The 13,792-nt window shown below is 44.7% G+C and overlaps 1 protein-coding gene across 4 annotated transcripts in view; it reads right to left on the bottom strand.

Moving 5' to 3' along the window:
- ddr1 (discoidin domain receptor tyrosine kinase 1) overlaps window positions 1-13,792 on the bottom strand; it is a 34,993-nt gene that overhangs the window by 13,279 nt on the left and 7,922 nt on the right. For all 4 annotated transcript variants that reach the window (XM_031852676.1, XM_031852677.1, XM_031852679.1 and 1 more), the window contains exons 3-9: window positions 9,966-10,123; window positions 7,688-7,790; window positions 5,090-5,165; window positions 4,283-4,435; window positions 3,320-3,467; window positions 2,067-2,178; window positions 1,133-1,319 (exon numbers count right to left, since the gene is read on the bottom strand). In XM_031852676.1, the coding sequence (XP_031708536.1) occupies window positions 1,133-1,319; window positions 2,067-2,178; window positions 3,320-3,467; window positions 4,283-4,435; window positions 5,090-5,165; window positions 7,688-7,790; window positions 9,966-10,123 (937 nt within the window). The remainder of the gene's footprint in view (window positions 1-1,132; window positions 1,320-2,066; window positions 2,179-3,319; window positions 3,468-4,282; window positions 4,436-5,089; window positions 5,166-7,687; window positions 7,791-9,965; window positions 10,124-13,792) is intronic.

Raw genomic sequence — 13,792 nt, 5'->3', positions numbered from 1 at the left:
CACACACACACACACACACACACACACACACACACACACACACACACGGCAGGAAGAACAGCTGCACCAGATGCTGAGTTAATGTGTAACTGATTCTATCTGAAAGGGGACAAAAATGGGGGGTTAGGGTGTGTTTTGATGCTTGTGGTGGGGGACCTATAAGTCAACAGAACCAAAGTAATTCACTACTCCTTCAGGGAGAACAGCTCAAATGACCTGCGCAAAGCTTAATTTGAGAGCATAACACTGCATTCATTATGTTTTGCTTCTTTCATCATAAATATAACCTACATTCATGAGTTCCCTCTGATCTTTTGGTTTCGCTTCAAACAAACAAACTGTGATGCAACTCAGTGGCACCCAGAGAGCCGAGCACAGACGAGCTGTGCCATGATAAACAATGGCAAATTAAAACTAATTAAATGGCCGCAGAGCTATTCTGGTCAAAATGCTGCTTCATGGTGAGATGGCAGACGCATAACTATGCTTCTTTTTTATGAGGTTGTACTGGTTGGAGCTGCAGGATTTGAAAAGGAGTTTCATCAGACGCTAAAAACAAAACAATCTAATCAGCCTAATGTCCTGCTATAATCAGTATGACATGCTTTTCATGTGCTAATGAGGTTATTGGTTAACCAAATATAGGTATTAATTAACAAACAGAGCTTTGTGTGAATACTGGTCTTCACCAAACACACAGAAACAAGGATCTCATTTTAAAACATCAAGGAGTTATAGAAGTTCAATAAACAATGTCCCACATAACACTCTGGCATTCGTTTACACGCAACACTAGAAAGACACCCGTCATCAGATCTGACAATTGGTGAGATAAAAGACTGAATGTGCATTAAACTGGACATTCTATAGATTCTGCATGTTCTCTGGCTTCAGTGACTTGTGGACGAACTTGAGCTGCAGTGACTCGTCGTCCCCCTCGGAGCGTGTTTTAGAAAGACCTCCCCGAAGACACAGACCGGAAATCTGGGCTTTTAGCCTCAATGACGTCTCTGATTTACAGGCAGCTCCATGCCGTCTGAGATTCCAGTGGGATAATAAGTCCTGCAGAACCCTCTCACATTCATTCACAGACAACAACGCATGCACGGTCACACAAACTTTCACTGCCTACCTGCATGTTGTGGAAGACACGTGGCTTCTCAAAGTGGAACTCAATATCCACGCTGCCTTGCCCAAGGGCCTCCCGGCTCCAGCCCAGGTAGTCATAGCCAGGCCACACCCTCAGCTCTTTAGTTTCTATGAAGTCATCTCCTCCCAGGACGCCGTCCATCAGCTGACCCAGGCCTCCAAACTGCATCCTGCACAAACACTGGACGGGTTAACATGCAGCTCTGTGCAGAAACGGTTCTGGAGGCAGTGGACCGTCAAATGTATTCATGTACTGGCATACAAAGATGCTAAATAAGCATATAAACATATAGATGTAAATGCAAACAAGCTTGCTCACTCTCTCTCTCTCTCTCTCACACACACACACACACACACACGCACACACACCATCTGCTTAAAGCACGTCTGGATTACATCAAACGTGTTAACTCACCCGCTAGCAAAACATTTCAGCCCCATTACCCACACAGCCCATGCAAGTGCGGACCCCCACCAATTCCTAGTTCAGCCCTCCTTTGCTCCCCGCCAAAACATTACGGCCAGGAAACGCGCCTCAAATCCCAGAGCAACTCAAAGAAAATAATGTCGTTCCCTTTCGATTAGGCGGACACCAGAAAAAACTTTCAAGAAGAGATTAGCCCGAGACCCCTCTTCACTGCGAACAGATGTGATGAGCGCTGCAGAGAAGAGTTTGGTATTCCACTGATCACTCCACGCTGCTGACCGTAAAACTTGTGAATGTTCATTGTGATCCTATTTGCATAAGCAGTGTTGCAATTTCCACGCACTGGTCGTGTCGGTTTCATCATGCATTTTTCCATGAACACGAAATCCAAAAAGAGCAGTTTAAGGGAATGTATGGAGATGAGATACTTAATATACATAGAAATGCAAATGGTAATAAAAAGATTAAAAGAGCGGTGTGAAGATCTTACCCTTGCTCGGTGCTCCCATCGTAGGTGGAGTCGTTTAGATAGACAGGCATGCCAGATATGCCAGACAGATGCATGACGTGACCCACTGGAGCTGTGTAAGCCTTCAACCCGTCTGAGTGACAGAGAGATATGTACAAATATTCAATTCTAGTCGTGTGATTGTTGAGACAAAACATTTTATTGTTGTTTTCTATTTAGGAGAAAGACCTGAACAAGCCGCATGTGAAACTTAATATATTCATAATGAGCAGCTACACGTTTTACTGAGCCAACATTAAACAGTAATCACTGCCGCGGGGAAACGGCTATAGCTGTTTTTTAAAGTAGTAAAACAACGGAAGAACGGGCCTGAACAGCCCACACGACATTTACCGGTGAAATTCAAGCCTCTCCGCCCCAATATACAGCTAATCAGCCCTCTCCCCGAGAACAGAGGTGACGTCAGCAACACGGACTACAGCCCTCTGCTCTGCTCCCCATAATAAACAACACTTCACAATGCCTTTAAAGCATATGTGCAGTATTCTCTGTTTGCACATAAATGAGTGTCTGTGGATGCGATTATGTACTTAGCTGTGTGAGATGTAGAAGAATAAATACAGCAAAGACACTGCGCCGCCATAATATCTGATACGAGATGAGGTGAGATGCAGAATGTGCGTAAAAACTTGACATTCTGTACGATCTCTGGATTGTGGGTGAACGGAGCTGCACTGAATGCACATTAGAGCACATTTTAGAAAGATGGTCTCCCCGAAGACACAGATCAGGACCTGCGGCTTTTTGGCCTCTGTGACAGTTCTGATTTACAGGCGGCCTGACGCTGTTTGAGGGAGGTGGATGGGGCTGGAGAGGAGGTGAGGCAGCCATAAATACTCAGCTTGTCAGTGTTGCGCTTCAGGGAACTTGGAGACGAATACAATTTATCACCATGTGGCTTCTTTAACCGGAAAAACCTCAGCGGGGCTGTTAATTTGATGCAATGCTTCAAATCAATGCATGGGACATATGGCGAAAACACACTCTTAATCACTACCATCTAACAAATCCCCCTTGTACCATTCCAGTAAATTTAAGATGATAGTGACCTCCGTCACCTTCCCCATATGAAATGTGATCTGATAATCAATGTCTGGGGGGGGCATGCCCCAGAATACACAGAACAAATGAATACCCCAGTAACAACAAAAGAAGGAACATTTTGTATTTCTGTGATCTCTTCACGTCTCTCTCACCTCCACGCAAACACTCACCGTTCCAAAGACAACCATAGAGCTCCACCCGAAGGCAAACACTCATAACTCGGTCAGCCAGGGGGTAGAAGCGCACCATGCGGGCCACTATGGGAGGGCCCAGGTCCTTCAGCACAACATCATAGGTGTTCTCATTCCCTGACACCGCCTAGAGGGAGAGAGGCATGAATATCAAATCACATCACACAGTACATTGCTCGTCTCCTCTGTTATCTGTGGGGTTCAATGAATCTCGCCTCACGGCTCTGACTTTTTATTCAGCGTGTCTTCAAATTCTATTCATCTAAAGGCGAGCATAAACCGCTTTTTCTTAAAAACACAAAAGTAGGACTGCTCTTCGAGCGCGAGCCTCTGGTGGAGCAGCCCACATCGAAAGATTTACATTGGCTGGAAATCTCTGAATATTTGTTGCTTAGCAATGTTCTAAAATAATAACTGGGAGGGGAAAAAAAAACAGTATGATTCTTTCCCTGAAACATTGGCTGTTGGAGGTCTAAATTCCCATGCCATCATGTAGCAGTTGTACAAAACACAGTGCAGAACTTATAGTCAGCAAAGAAAATATTGGACATTTACCAAACACAGTAAGATGCCTTTATCTGCACAAGGTAAGTGTTGAAAACTCAGGCAGTGAAGGCAGATTTTGTCTAAACAGAAAAGTTAGAGGACAGAGTTTAGCTGGTGCATTGCCAAACTGCTCCACTTGCCAATAAATGATAAATAAATCAAAAGCAGATGAATAATCCAGGCCTCTGTTTAACAAGACATTCATATTAAAACAGCCACCGGACATTGAGCCGTTTCCTATCAATAATGGAGCATTGGACTCAACTGTATGTTCCTTGATCCCCCCCCCCAAAGCTTAATTAACGGCATTTAAACTTTCGCTGTCCTTCATTAGTGAACACATGAAAGGGACAGTGGGATCTGCTGTAATGAACAAAACTGAAAGAGCCTGCTTACTTCCTTGCCCCAGCGGTCCTTCCAGGTGATCCATTTCACTCCGTCTCGGGAATAGCGGAGGCGATAACTGCGGGCGAACTCCTGGCCGTGCCCGTCGGCATGGCGGCCCTGAGTACCAACCAGAGCCAGGAAGTGGAGTTTGTGCAGGTCCACCTGCAGACATGAAATACATCATCAAAACACTAAAATACAGACAAACAGATTGAGATACAGATAAAAGAATGATATTGGGAAATCATAAAAAAAAAGTTGAATTTGTTAGACTTCTAAATGTTAAGGTAGATTTAAAGGAGTAGGTTGACATCTCTGGTGGTGTGTCAATGTTTCGGGGGAAAGTATTTTGAAGTACCCCAAACTTATACTATTAGTATCCAACTTAATTCTTATGCACTGACTTGTTTTGTTTGTAGGAGGAGCTTCCTGTTGAAGCTTGCTGCTAGCTGCTCAATAGCCATGGGCCGTGACCAACTTTTCTTTTTTAGGACTTACTGATCTCCTTATGTTCTCTTGAGAAAAAGCACCATCCTGTCCAGTCTTTTTGCTAAGCTACCCGCCTTGTGGCTCTGGCTTCATATTTAGTGGGCAGATAAACAGACAGCGGTATCAATCTAACTCTCAGCAAGAAAAAGAAAGTGTATTTCTCAACTCATCGCAGCTGTTCTAAAGTCCCTCTAAAGCATGGCCTTGAGTGAATTAAAGCAGAACAAATCCATGACTATTATAATAGTCCCAATACAGCGATTGTACTGAGCATTACTTCCAGAATGTAACGGCGTGAATCAGAGCAGAGTAAACGGAGGATCTGACCTGAAGGTATTCTGATGCACTGGGGAAAACGGCTCCTGCAGGACACCACGCTCCATCCCCCTCTCCAGTGCTCAACCTGCGAGAAACAGGCTTATAAATGTTAGATGACAAAATAAGAAAAAAAACATAAAAGTTCACCAAATCCCAGTCCCACACCAAAACATTTCCATGCAGAGATCCAAACACACCCACAACAAGACCGAGTACATCAACACGCTGGGATACCACGCTGCGACCCTCCTCTACCACCAAACATATTGATTCCACAACAGCCAAACGTTCACATATAAATGGGGCAATGTTGTCTGAAAGAGAGAAAACCCTGGCTATGGCTAAAGGCGCACAGCAGGCAGGAGAGAGAGAGAGCGAGCGAGCGAGCGAGCGAGACTGCACATGAAGAAAAGAAAAGAGATGAAAGGGGCAGAGTGAAAATAACTGGCTTTTTAAACCTCACAACAAGATGCAGAACGTCAGGACCAATCTTTACTCGCAGCGCCTCAGGCCTGCCATGACACCACACACACACACACACACACACACACACACACACACACACACACACACACACACACACACACACACACACACACTTTCACTCAGTATGACCTTCGTCAATCCAGCCTGAGAGGAAAAGTCCACACCGCCACCACATACTGGCCACACAGAGACCACTGACTTGGCTCGGTGTGTCTGTGACGTCGGACAAACTCGTACGAGGAGCTTTGGAACCGACGCCAGGCCACAACCACACTCCGACCACTGTGGGGCTTCTCTACGAAATGAAAGCTGCTGCTCACACCGCTAAAACAAATCACTATACCCACTCGGTCACACCGACAGTGGCGCTAGTATTTCAATCAGTCCCCTCGGTGGGTGAGATCATGCAGCCGGAAACCGTGAGATGATATCAACACATTAGTGCTCCACATGGTGTCCTGTGATGGGAGACGAGGATGAGGAGGGAGAGAGGGGAAGAATGTGGCTGGGCAGAGCTCAGTCCACCGTTCAGCAGCCAGCAGGGTTAACGTTACAGCACGCTGGTCTGCCAACTAACTCATCTCTCTCCTATTTCTCCATCTTTTGCTTTCTACCTAAATACCAGCCAGCAATTCATCCCTTCCACATTGTTCTCAATTCTGCTTTTTCCCTCCAACTGTTCCCCACTCCCACTATGCTGATATTTCACTCCCTCAGAGTAATAACAGCTACTTAATACCTACTGGCTCAGCAACCCTCCCTTAACCCTACACCTTCCCTCCAACCCTGTTTTCAGATTACTTTCTCTGCAGCTTTCAGCGCACCATCACAGTGATCCACTCTCCCCGATGTCTCTTACAAAAAAGCTCGGGCTAATAATAATTTCCACATGGTGAGACACTCTGCCAACAGACCAATTAACACACACACACACACACACACACACACACACACAGACATTGACTTTCATTCATTTCCTGGAGACTTAGCCTAACCATAACCACTACAAGCCTAATCCTAAAGTTGTAGTATGTTTTGCTATGGGGACATACAATTGTCACACACACACACACACACACACACACACACACACACACCCCTGAATGCACGGCTTGAGTGTGTAGCAGTCTTGACTTGGCTCTCATGACTCTGACCTCACTGCCAGACAGACATGGTGGGAATATAATAACCCAGAAGGTTTTAGAAAGACACACCATCACTCTTCCATCATGACCTATTAGGCCTTGAACAAATTACTTAAGCGTGGTGCAAACAGACTAAAAATAAAGCAAGCAGTCAAACCCAATAGTCCACAGTGATGCGTGCATGTGTTCCTGTATTAAAATGTGTTATTTCTCCTGTTACTCCATTTAACGTTTACTCCAGTAGAAGTTTACTCCAGTTTCCCCGACCAACAGTTCAGTATATTAGTAGTTCATTTAAAGGCCACTCTGACTAAAAGTTTACATTAAATTATGTTTTCTATACAAGACAGTTTCTTAACTGACTGAAAGCTTTCAAGCCAAATTTAGAGGGCTTTATGTGTGCTTTTGCTTGTTTCGGTCTATTTACTTCCAATAACAGACACTTTACATCACAGCTAATCCTTATACAAACCATGATGCTAAGCTTTAGAGATCTGAATGTACTTCTGTTCAAAGGGTTTCCTTTCATCTCTGTATAGTATGAACACCAATTAGCAGCAGTCTGCATTAATTCATGTCAATGTTACCTTCATGGTAATGCAGTTTATCCCAAATAGAATGAATGCCAAAATGAAATGGTCCTTCAAATGAAACTTCATCATTATTTAAAGAAAATTAAACAAAATCTAGCAAGTTGTCACCAGCTCAAAGTGCTTTCGGCAGACCGTCGCTGCAGTGATGTAGACGTGTACTCAGTACACCGTGACATCACTGTTGGGTGTGGTTACAGGTGAAACAGCAGCAGTGATGCTGGGCGTGATCAGCCTGACTCTTTAAGTAGAATGACAGTTTTCAGACTGTAACCACACAAAGTACAGTACGAGAAAAGTACACTTGATTACTGTGGAGGGAGGAATGTACTTCGTAACGTTCTACCTTGTACACACACACACACACACACACACACACTTCCTACCTTCCATGTTTGGCCTCAGTAGAGTCTGACCAGGCGCTGGAGGCAGTGATGTCAGAGTCTGGGATGATGCCATCCTCCATCCCGAGGGCGTAACGACACTGAGCTGCAAGAGAAAGATTGAGGAAAAGAGAGAAGGAGAGAGAGATAAAGAGAAAGTGGGAGAGAGACACACATGAGCAACATTCTCATTCGTATGGAGAACATGTCCAAGGGGAAACTTAATATTTCCATTAGAGCGTCAGCAGCCATTATTGGTCATGGAGCATAATGTTGTGATGTCATCTCTGGGAAAACTTCCGGACTTCATGCTTCATAACCCACACAGACGGCGAGAGGAGGGAGAAGAAATACCAAACTCCACAATAAATGCTCCTGTCCTCCCTTATTTTGTTACAGCATCTCTCGGGGAGATTCTGTACTAATGAGTTCATGTGAAACGTAATGGCAGTGCTTTGCACCACTTATTCCTGTGAATCCCCTTTGTCCTGTCAAAAGTAAAACAGCAAAGATGGTCATTAAAATTAATCTGAAGAGTATAGTGTATCCAGTGCCTCCCGTGAGATCCCGTGACTTGTCGTCTCTGAGACTACACCTTTCGTGTTTTTTTTTAAAATTTTTCTCCTTTTGTCTTTCCAACCCCAGCTCTCCGTCCCACACAAAGCCACCTCCTCCGGGCTCCAGCGATCCTGCACAGACCCCGTTACGGTTACCACTGCCCGGGGATTTGCAGGAACAGAACAAAAGAGACAGAGAAACCAAGGGCGAATGAACGAACACAGACAGGTCTCAGATATCTGCTCAGACTCGAGTCCAGCAGCAGCATTATCAAATGATCCAGATAGCGTGGTCCCAGGCATGGATTACCCAACGACCCAGCTATCCGCTCTCAGTCGTGAGGAGGAGATGGTGGAGGGGGAGGATGAGAGGCTGAGGAAGTGGGGGGGTTCGGGTAGTGATAAAGTGGAAAGTCGTACTGAGTGACAGAGATATGGAGGGGAGGCTGAGGGTGACAGAAAGAGGCGGGGGAGGGTGGGCGTCTGACTCAGTTTCTGTCATTGAGTCAGCGAACAGGAATGCTGGGCTGAATGACAAACCCTAAAAACCCCAACGGGTGCAACACACACACACACACACACACACACACACACACACACCATCCACGCCCTGCAGACAGGTGCCCATTTTATTACATCATCATCACCACACATCGCCAGTCAACACCCCGCCATCTGCAATCTTCTCACCTCTCCGTCTGCGTCTCTCGCTCTGTGTGTCCTCTGCTTTTACTTTCTCTTCTTGACAGTTCCTTTTAATAAAACTTTGGCCCATGCACCAAACCTTCCTGCTCACACTGTCAACATTGATTCAGGTGTTTCAAAAGGAAAGTTTGTGTGTGCCATACCAGTCTGTTCATCTGTCTCTAACGGTTTCTTTTCCATCAATCTAATCCTAGATGAATGTACTGCAGACACGATTAGTCAATGAATCAATTGGTGGATGAACAGACAATATCGCCATCACAAGAGCTACGCTGCTAGCATGCATAAAAATAGACAGATATGTTTATGTTGATTGACTAATTGATTAATTGAGTGATTGTCTTGGCTCCAATGAGGATAATCTATTAATCAGATGAGTCATTAATAAAGCAAAAAACAAAAATCCAAACATTTGATGGATCCAGTTTCTCAACTAAGCGCTGAATAATAAAAAAAGAAGAAGAAAACATTAAAATAATGATCAATATTTGCAGCCTAGTCACATATACAGTCTAGCTGCTGCAGGCAGAAACAGTCTCCTCTGGTTACACCTGGTTGGCTCTCATTCACCAACCCCTCATTCACTCCCTTCCCCGACATTTTGACTGACACTTTCATGAGCTGCCTGTGCATTAGCGGTCTTGGCAAGCAGAATGGGGGGCCTAGCTATCTCATTCTCCCATTACACACGACTGGCTGGCAGACAGGGAGAGGACACAGGATAGCCTGTTGATAGCGGACAGAGAATGAGCCTTACTGATCTGAGAATGTGAGGAGAATGTCGGAGCAGCAGGGCGGACGCTGGCTGTGCCCAGTGGACACGAGGGGGGAAAAGAGGGGAAGGGCTTGAAAGTGGAATCATGTCCGAGTTTGTGGTAATAAAAACCTTGTAATGTGCCAACTGCGGCATTTGGGACGTACAACAGTCAAAGAAAGAAAGAAAAAAAAACACAGAATTTGGGTTACAAGTCATCCATCACCAATTTAGATGTTCTCTTTGGGTGTAGACGACATCCTACCTGGGTTAAAGTGCCACTCGTGGTCCCCAGAAGACGACACCAGCGCCACCAGGACTGTGATCATGGTGACATGAAACAGCTGTGGGGTTGGCAAGGCCATGACGGCAGCAACACACCTGGTTACCTGTCCGGGGACACGCTGATGTCCAAAGGCATACCTGTGGCAGAGAAAGAGATATTTAAAATTGACATCCACTTTAGGATTCCTGTCTGTGCTTATAGAAACTGCACCAACCCCCCCATCAAACCACAAATGATTTTATTTTCACGCCCGCATATACATTACACACACACACACACACACACACACACACACACACACGGCTGTTGAGCTCCTGGCTCACTTTCTCCATCGTTAACTCAACTCCCTCAATCAAATCATCTTAGTCTAAAGCACACAGCATATCTCACAGTCATTCGTTTCTCTACACTTTGCATGCCGAGCTCAGCAATGGACCGAATCCCAGTGGAGCAAGCACAGAGCCGTATAACAAAGGCCACTTTCCCACACTAATGTGTTTTTCTCTCTGTTAGCGATGATACTTTGCTGGGTACAAACAGCTTGGTAAGTGAAGATGGTCGAATTAGCAGACTCCATTTACTCCCAGAGATTTCTTTATTCCTTCTGTGTGACACGGAGTAGGATTTGGAGCACCCGGTCGGTGATGCTCGTTTGGAATAAATAACAAACCGATGAAGCTGCAAAGGTTGGAGAAATGAAAGCCATTAAGTGAGAGAGAGGGACAGATGACGAAGTCTTTTGAGTTAATAGAGATGCAAACATGGTCTGTGCACGGTTAGTGCAAAGTGAATTGCACGGCACATCACAGACAGTTTGTATGTGATGTTAAGTGAATTTAAAAATCCTTGGAAGCTTAAAACACTCACACTCAGTTTATTAGGTACATTAACACTAATGCTAATATCTAATACAGCAGTCCTGTTATGAAATCCTACCTTCATGAAGGTTGTAATGTGAGAGGGGGCGATTCAAATAATGATCATTACGAAGGAGCTGTTGAAATGTTGTGATATACAGAGAGGTGTTTCTAAAATGTAGGGATAGACAAAACAAGAGACACATTTCTCTCTCTGCTGCCTCCAAAATGATCAGAAGTTGAATCAACACCTCTCTTCAACAGTTTAAACAGAAACTGAACATTATAACCTTCATGAAGGTAGGATTCTATTACAGGACTCTTGGATTAGAATTAGTTTAAGCTAGATGTACCTACAGTAACAAACGGTCAACTGAGCATAGATCTTAACAAAATTACAGTATATGTGATGTAGAATATGTGAAAAAATAAGCACATTTCACTGCTCTATCCCTCGTGCATATTTTACTTTTGAGACTTCCAGTGGTGAAGCAAGGGGGAGGAAAGAAACCTCATGATAAGTGGAAGTGGGAGTGACAGCTGGGAGAGACCCGAGAGGCCAGGCTGTCTTCCCTGTAGGCCCTCTGTTTGGGCTTCATCTATCCGACTAGACTGGGACAGGCCGACAGCTGACGCACAGCTGTAGTGACAGAAGATTTGGGGGGGGGGGGGGGGGGGTTCGTGGAGGGGGGGGAACAGAGTGAATAGTTAGTTCAGGCACAACAGGGCGGAGACAGTGGAACGAGAGCAGCGATGACATGGGGACATGGGTACATGTGTACATGTGTGTGTGTGTGTGTTTGGGAGGAGGGAGGTGGTGTGGAGAGGGTGACTTATGGCCTCGCACAGTGTGTGTATGCACGGGTCCGTGGGTCGCGTATGTGGGCACAGAGGAGATCTCAGGGATATCCAGCCAGTGCAGCTGTCCTGAACGGGAGACACAACCCATACATAGCTCACGTGTTCAAGTGGAGAAAGGAAAAGAGAGGCTGAAATTATTCATTTCTTTCTTTGCAGAAAAACACTCACAAGTCGTCCAAATGAGTAAGTATGTGTGCGAGTACGCCAGATGGCAAAATGCTGAAATATGCTGCCGACAGGACTAAGAGCTGAAAATCGGATGACTGGGCCATAACAACCACTGTGACATCAACAGACTTCATCCTCGACAGCGGCTCATCACCGCTTTGTCAATGAAAGGAGGAAACGGCCTTTATATCCAACACGCCACGAAGAGAGACGGAGAAAATCCGCCAGACGAATGCTTTGGCGAGCAGGAACAAAAAGTGGCCAGAGCCATCAGAGAACATTGTTGTTGGAAAAGTCAAGTGGTGCCGAACAGCTGTGGTTAGTGCTCAGAGAGAGGCAGGAGGACCTGCTGTGCTCTGGAGGAGGCAGCAGAGTGTGGAGTCCAATCTACACTCAAACGTTTTGTCTCGGCTAATCCATACGCAGGACTAATGAATACTTATGAGCAGCTGCTGTTCCTGTCCTGCACGACAAAACGCAACTGACAAGAGAGTCAAGAGCAGAGAGACACACACACACACACGGGGAAAAACGGTTTTAGTTTGCAGTCATTGCATCATTAAAGACCGTTTGCCAGAGTCTCTATAATTAGATTGCTTCAGTGAAAAACTGGCAGGGCTGCTTTGGCACTGGTTACAGTCTTTTCTAGAAAGCCCCCTCGTGTCAAAACCAAATGTTCGCATTCGTTATTCTTTCCAGTTGTATAATGAAGCGAGTCCAAAGTGACCTAAAGGATTGTATTCAGGTTGGTTCACAGAGCCTATTAACTGCAAACTGTGTATGCTTTACATCACTGCAGAGAATGTCATTACTATTGGCTTTTACATTTCATACAGCCATTAGTTTAAGACTGGGCCAGTACAGTATGGAATCATCTTGCAGAGATTTGAAACCTAGGTGAGGTAATCAATCACATTCATTATTTAGACTTTTCTTTTCTACGGTAACATAATAAAAAAAAAAAAAAGAGACTCAACAGAGCTGCTGAACAGCAATATTTCAAAAGTCAGAAACTAGCAAACTTGCAATATACTTTTAACAATGATTGGTTATGGAACAAGTCATTTGAATGACATGCTTCTTGGCAGCCAAACGTACTAATGTTGGTTGAGAGTTGTTGGAGAAGTAGTCACCCCTGGTCCTGACTGAAATATCTAAACAACTATAAAGACAGATTGCTGTGAAATTTGGCGCATACATTCTTGACCCCCACAGAATGAATTGTGATGACTTTGGTAACCTTTCCACTACCTGTAAAACCAATGACATTCATGGCTGTAAACACACCCTTCTCTCAACTGCATGTGTGATGATCACTTAATGCCGACAAAATAAACTGATTCCTCATGCTGACTATGATGAGTTACCCATCATAAGTATGTTTTATGTGCCAGGTGAATCCAGCTGCTGCACACATGGTACAAAATGTATCTAGACTGTTTTGCATCTTTTAGAAAATGGTCAGCAGTGATATAAGGCATTTGCAGTTAACACGTTTAAACTTTTACGCCTCGTTTCTTTCTCACAGTCTTTGTCCGTTCACAGACCTGTGTGGAGTCTCCAATCGCGGCCACATAAGAGTTACACGCTGAAGGCCGCTGGGAGAATAAACGTAGTGAGCTCTTTGTTTTGAATTTCCATCAGTGTGCGAGGACACCGGTGAGATCGTACGCGCCACTACCCTCCGAGACCTGCAGAGTAGGAAGCCTGGATTAATCATAAACTCCACAACCCTTTGAAACAAGGTCATTTGATGGATTTCCTGTAAACAGGCTTGTTGCTGTGTGCTGATCCCTGCGGGGCCACTGTTTCCTTATTACTACAGACCCACTCTAACCCACTGAGCACATTGAAAATATCTTTTTAATTTTTTTATTTTTTTTATATATATATAATATAAAAATTATAAATCTATCCGTT

This window comes from Anarrhichthys ocellatus, unplaced genomic scaffold, assembly GCF_004355925.1.
Source record: "Anarrhichthys ocellatus isolate YVR2014 unplaced genomic scaffold, GSC_Weel_1.0 scaffold13, whole genome shotgun sequence".
NCBI classification, from domain to species: domain Eukaryota; kingdom Metazoa; phylum Chordata; class Actinopteri; order Perciformes; family Anarhichadidae; genus Anarrhichthys; species Anarrhichthys ocellatus.
This window is presented reverse-complemented; position numbering and strand designations above follow the sequence as displayed.